General features: G+C 51.9%; 1 protein-coding gene across 2 annotated transcripts in view; it reads right to left on the bottom strand.

The window, feature by feature from the left end:
• MTMR8 (myotubularin related protein 8) overlaps positions 1–5,167 on the bottom strand; it is a 74,116-nt gene extending 68,949 nt beyond the window's left edge. For both annotated transcript variants that reach the window (XM_077475982.1, XM_077475898.1), the window contains exon 1: positions 5,077–5,167. In XM_077475982.1, coding sequence (XP_077332108.1) covers positions 5,077–5,100 — 24 coding nt within the window. In that variant the 5' untranslated portion in view covers positions 5,101–5,167. The remainder of the gene's footprint in view (positions 1–5,076) is intronic.
• Positions 5,168–6,000: the final 833 nt, after the last annotated feature.

Here is a 6,000-nt window from a genome sequence, read left to right on the forward strand (position 1 = left end):
AGCAGAGAGGGTGTAGAACGTTTGTCAGTTTTTATTGCTGTCTGGGCACCCTCTTTATTTGTTCTGTTTACCATTATAATTGAAAGTAAGAGAAAATCCCACAATTTTGGGTTGTGCCCAGAAAAGTAATAGAGGGGGAATCTTCCAAAGGGGACACATATGAGTGGCAGGATCACCAATGTAGAAGAGGAGCTTGAGTAGCTGCAGCAGAAAAAGAGGAGGCTGTTGTAAGCATCCCGATAGTGTGGTAGGTTGTAACACTATTGGAAAAAATAGACTGGTGACATTTCATGGCCTAAAATCTTACCCAATGAGACCTATCACGTTACCCAATTACAGATGTCTCCATCACACCTCATCCAATGTGACCCATCACACCTTATCCAACGTGACCCATCACCCCTGTCCCCATCACACCTTATCCAACCTGACCCATCGCCCCTGTCCCCATCACACCTCATCCAACGTGACCCATCTCCCCTGTCCCCATCACACCTTATCCAACGTGACCCATCACCCCTGTCCCCATCACACCTTATCCAACGTGACCCATCACCCCTGTCCCCATCACACCTTATCCAACCTGACCCATCGCCCCTGTCCCCATCACATCTTATCCAACCTGACCCATCACCCCTGTCCCCATCACACCTTATCCAACGTGACCCATCGCCCCTGTCCTCATCACACCATATCCAACGTGACCCATCGCCCCTGTCCTCATCACACCTTATCCAACGTGACCCATCGCCCCTGTCCCCATCACACCTTATCCAACGTGACCCATCGCCCCTGTCCCCATCACACCTTATCCAACCTGACCCATCGCCCCTGTCTTCATCACACCTTATCCAACGTGACCCATCACCCCTGTCTCCATCACACCTTATCCAACCTGACCCATCACCCCTGTCCTCATCACACCTTATCCAACGTGACCCATCACCCCTGTCCCCATCACAACTTATCCAACGTGACCCATCACCCCTGTCCCCATCACAACTTATCCAACGTGACCCATCACCCCTGTCTTCATCACACCTTATCCAACGTGACCCATCACACCTGTCCTCATCACACCTTATCCAACGTGACCCATCACACCTTATCCAACGTGACCCATCACACCTGTCTTCATCACACCTTATCCAACGTGACCCATCGCCCCTGTCCTCATCACACCTTATCCAACGTGACCCATCACCCCTGTCCCTATCACACCTTATCCAACGTGACCCATCGCCCCTGTCCCCATCACACCTTATCCAACCTGACCCATCGCCCCTGTCCCCATCACACCTTATCCAACCTGACCCATCGCCCCTGTCCCCATCACACCTTATCCAACCTGACCCATCGCCCCTGTCCCCATCACACCTTATCCAACCTGACCCATCGCCCCTGTCCCCATCACACCTTATCCAACCTGACCCATCACCCCTGTCCCCATCACACCTTATCCAACGTGACCCATCGCCCCTGTCCTCATCACACCTTATCCAACGTGACCCATCGCCCCTGTCCCCATCACACCTTATCCAACCTGACCATTCGCCCCTGTCCCCATCACACCTTATCCAACGTGACCCATCACCCCTGTCTTCATCACACCTTATCCAACGTGACCCATCACACCTTATCCAACGTGACCCATCACACCTTATCCAACGTGACCCATCACACCTTATCCAACGTGACCCATCACACCTTATCCAACGTGACCCATCACCCCTGTCTTCATCACACCTTATCCAACGTGACCCATCACCCCTGTCCCCATCACACCTTATCCAACGTGACCCATCACCCCTGTCCCCATCACACCTTATCCAACGTGACCCATCACACCTTATCCAACGTGACCCATCACCCCTGTCTTCATCACACCTTATCCAACGTGACCCATCACCCCTGTCCCCATCACACCTTATCCAACCTGACCCATCACCCCTGTCCCCATCACACCTTATCCAACCTGACCCATCGCCCCTGTCCCCATCACACCTTATCCAACGTGACCCATCACCCCTGTCCCCATCACACCTTATCCAACGTGACCCATCACCCCTGTCCCCATCACACCTTATCCAACGTGACCCATCACACCTTATCCAACGTGACCCATCACCCCTGTCTTCATCACACCTTATCCAACGTGACCCATCACCCCTGTCCCCATCACACCTTAGCCAACGTGACCCATCACCCCTGTCCCCATCACACCTTATCCAACCTGACCCATCGCCCCTGTCCCCATCACACCTTATCCAACGTGACCCATCACCCCTGTCCCCATCACACCTTATCCAACGTGACCCATCACCCCTGTCTTCATCACACCTTATCCAACCTGACCCATCACCCCTGTCCCCATCACACCTTATCCAACGTGACCCATCGCCCCTGTCCTCATCACACCTTATCCAACGTGACCCATCGCCCCTGTCCTCATCACACCTTATCCAACGTGACCCATCGCCCCTGTCCCCATCACACCTTATCCAACCTGACCATTCGCCCCTGTCCCCATCACACCTTATCCAACCTGACCATTCGCCCCTGTCCCCATCACACCTTATCCAACGTGACCCATCACCCCTGTCTTCATCACACCTTATCCATCGTGACCCAGCACACCTTATCCAACGTGACCCATCACCCCTGTCTTCATCACACCTTATGCAACGTGACCCATCACCCCTGTCCTCATCACACCTTATGCAACGTGACCCATCGCCCCTGTCCTCATCACACCTTATCCAACGTGACCCATCACACCTTATCCAACGTGACCCATCACACCTTATCCAACGTGACCCATCACCCCTGTCCCCATCACACCTTATCCAACGTGACCCATCACCCCTGTCCTCATTACACCTCATCCAACGTGACCCATCACCCCTGTCCTCATCACACCTTATCCAACGTGACCCATCACCCCTGTCCTCATCACACCTTATCCAACGTGACGCATCACACCTGTCCTCATCACACCTTATCCAACGTGACGCATCACACCTGTCCCCATCACACCTTATCCAACGTGACCCATCACACCTTATCCAACGTGACCCATCACACCTTATCCAACGTGACCCATCACCCCTGTCCCCATCACACCTTATCCAACGTGACCCATCACCCCTGTCCCCATCACACCTTATCCAACGTGACCCATCACCCCTGTCCCCCTCACACCTTATCCAACGTGACCCATCACCCCTGTCTTCATCACACCTTATCCAACCTGACCCATCACCCCTGTCCCCATCACACCTTATCCAACGTGACCCATCGCCCCTGTCCTCATCACACCTTATCCAACGTGACCCATCGCCCCTGTCCCCATCACACCTTATCCAACCTGACCATTCGCCCCTGTCCCCATCACACCTTATCCAACCTGACCATTCGCCCCTGTCCCCATCACACCTTATCCAACGTGACCCATCACCCCTGTCTTCATCACACCTTATCCATCGTGACCCAGCACACCTTATCCAACGTGACCCATCACCCCTGTCTTCATCACACCTTATGCAACGTGACCCATCACCCCTGTCCTCATCACACCTTATGCAACGTGACCCATCGCCCCTGTCCTCATCACACCTTATCCAACGTGACCCATCACACCTTATCCAACGTGACCCATCACCCCTGTCCCCATCACACCTTATCCAACGTGACCCATCACCCCTGTCCTCATTACACCTCATCCAACGTGACCCATCACCCCTGTCCTCATCACACCTTATCCAACGTGACCCATCACCCCTGTCCTCATCACACCTTATCCAACGTGACGCATCACACCTGTCCTCATCACACCTTATCCAACGTGACGCATCACACCTGTCCCCATCACACCTTATCCAACGTGACCCATCACACCTTATCCAACGTGACCCATCACACCTTATCCAACGTGACCCATCACCCCTGTCCCCATCACACCTTATCCAACGTGACCCATCACCCCTGTCCCCATCACACCTTATCCAACGTGACCCATCACCCCTGTCCCCATCACACCTTATCCAACGTGACCCATCGCCCCTGTCCTCATCACACCTTATGCAACGTGACCCATCGCCCCTGTCCTCATCACACCTTATCCAACGTGACCCATCACACCTTATCCAACGTGACCCATCACCCCTGTCCCCATCACACCTTATCCAACGTGACCCATCACCCCTGTCCTCATTACACCTCATCCAACGTGACCCATCACCCCTGTCCTCATCACACCTTATCCAACGTGACCCATCACCCCTGTCCTCATCACACCTTATCCAACGTGACGCATCACACCTGTCCTCATCACACCTTATCCAACGTGACGCATCACACCTGTCCCCATCACACCTTATCCAACGTGACCCATCACACCTTATCCAACGTGACCCATCACACCTTATCCAACGTGACCCATCACCCCTGTCCCCATCACACCTTATCCAACGTGACCCATCACCCCTGTCCCCATCACACCTTATCCAACGTGACCCATCACCCCTGTCCCCATCACACCTTATCCAACGTGACCCATCACCCCTGTCCCCATCACACCTTATCCAACGTGACCCATCGCCCCTGTCCCCATCACACCTTATCCAACGTGACCCATCACCCCTGTCCCCATCACAACTTATCCAATGAGACCTCTCACTCCATCACGTTACCCAATTACACCTGTCCTCATAACACCTTATCCAATGAGACCTATGACCCCGCCCCCCATCCCCTACAAGCCCTTTTCCCAATGCAACCCATTACTCCAATGTGTGCCATTACTGGTCCCCCACTCCTATATACCCCATTACTCCTCCCCACTGTATGAACCCCGATCCTTCTCGATCTAATCTGTCCTATGACCTCCCCCCCTGTCATCTTTAACCCCCCATTCCACTTCCCTCAATGCATCCCATCACTGCTGTCCCCCGGACACGAGCACCATCCATCCATCCCGAGGCAGGCACGGCTCGCAGCAATCACAATGCACACAGAGAAGTGGAGAGAACTTTATTGATCACTAGAAGTACAATCACACCGCTGTCTGCTGCTCACCTTTGGGGTGGAGATGTGCTCCATGGTTGTCTAACCCGATCTGCTCACCATCTCCTGTCCCCACCCCGCCCTCCTTCTTCCTGCCGGCCCCCTCCAACCACGTGACCGCTGACATCACCGCCCCACCAACAGTCGCGATATTAGAGCTGTGCGCGGGATCCGATTGGTGTGTACATTATAGATAGGGGGCTGGTGTGTACATTATAGATAGGGACAGGGTCAGGGGCTGGTGTGTACATTATATAGGGGGTGATATATACAGGGACTGGTGTGTACATTATATAGGGGTGATATATATATATATAGGGACTGGTGTGTACATTATATAGGGGGTGATAGATAGATAGATATATATATATATATAGGGACTGGTGTGTACATTATATAGGGGTGATATAGATAGGGACTGGACTGTACATTATATAGGGGGTGCTATATATAGGGACTGGTCTGTACGTTATAGATAGGGGACTGTTGTGTACATTATATATAGGGACTGGTGTGTACATTATATAGGGGGTGATATATATATATAGGGACTGGTGTGTACATTATATAGGGGGTGTTATATATAGGGACTGGTGTACATTATATAGGGGTGATATATATATATATATAGGGACTGGTGTGTACATTATATAGGGGGTGTTATATATAGGGACTGGTGTGTACATTATATAGGGGGTGATATATATATATATATATATATATATAGGGACTGGTGTGTACATTATATAGGGGGTGTTATATATAGGGACTGGTCTGTACGTTATAGATAGGGGACTGTTGCGTACATTATATAGGGGGCGTTATATATAGGGACTGGTGTGTACATTATATAGGGGGGTGATATATATAGGGACTGGTCTGTACATTATATAGGGGGTGTTATATATAGGGACTGGTGTGTACATTATATAGGGG

The sequence above is a fragment of the Lithobates pipiens genome, unplaced genomic scaffold (assembly GCF_037356315.1).
Source record: "Lithobates pipiens isolate NorthernLeopardFrog02 unplaced genomic scaffold, aLitPip1_a1.2 Scaffold_1, whole genome shotgun sequence".
In the NCBI taxonomy this organism is placed as follows: Eukaryota; Metazoa; Chordata; class Amphibia; order Anura; family Ranidae; genus Lithobates; species Lithobates pipiens.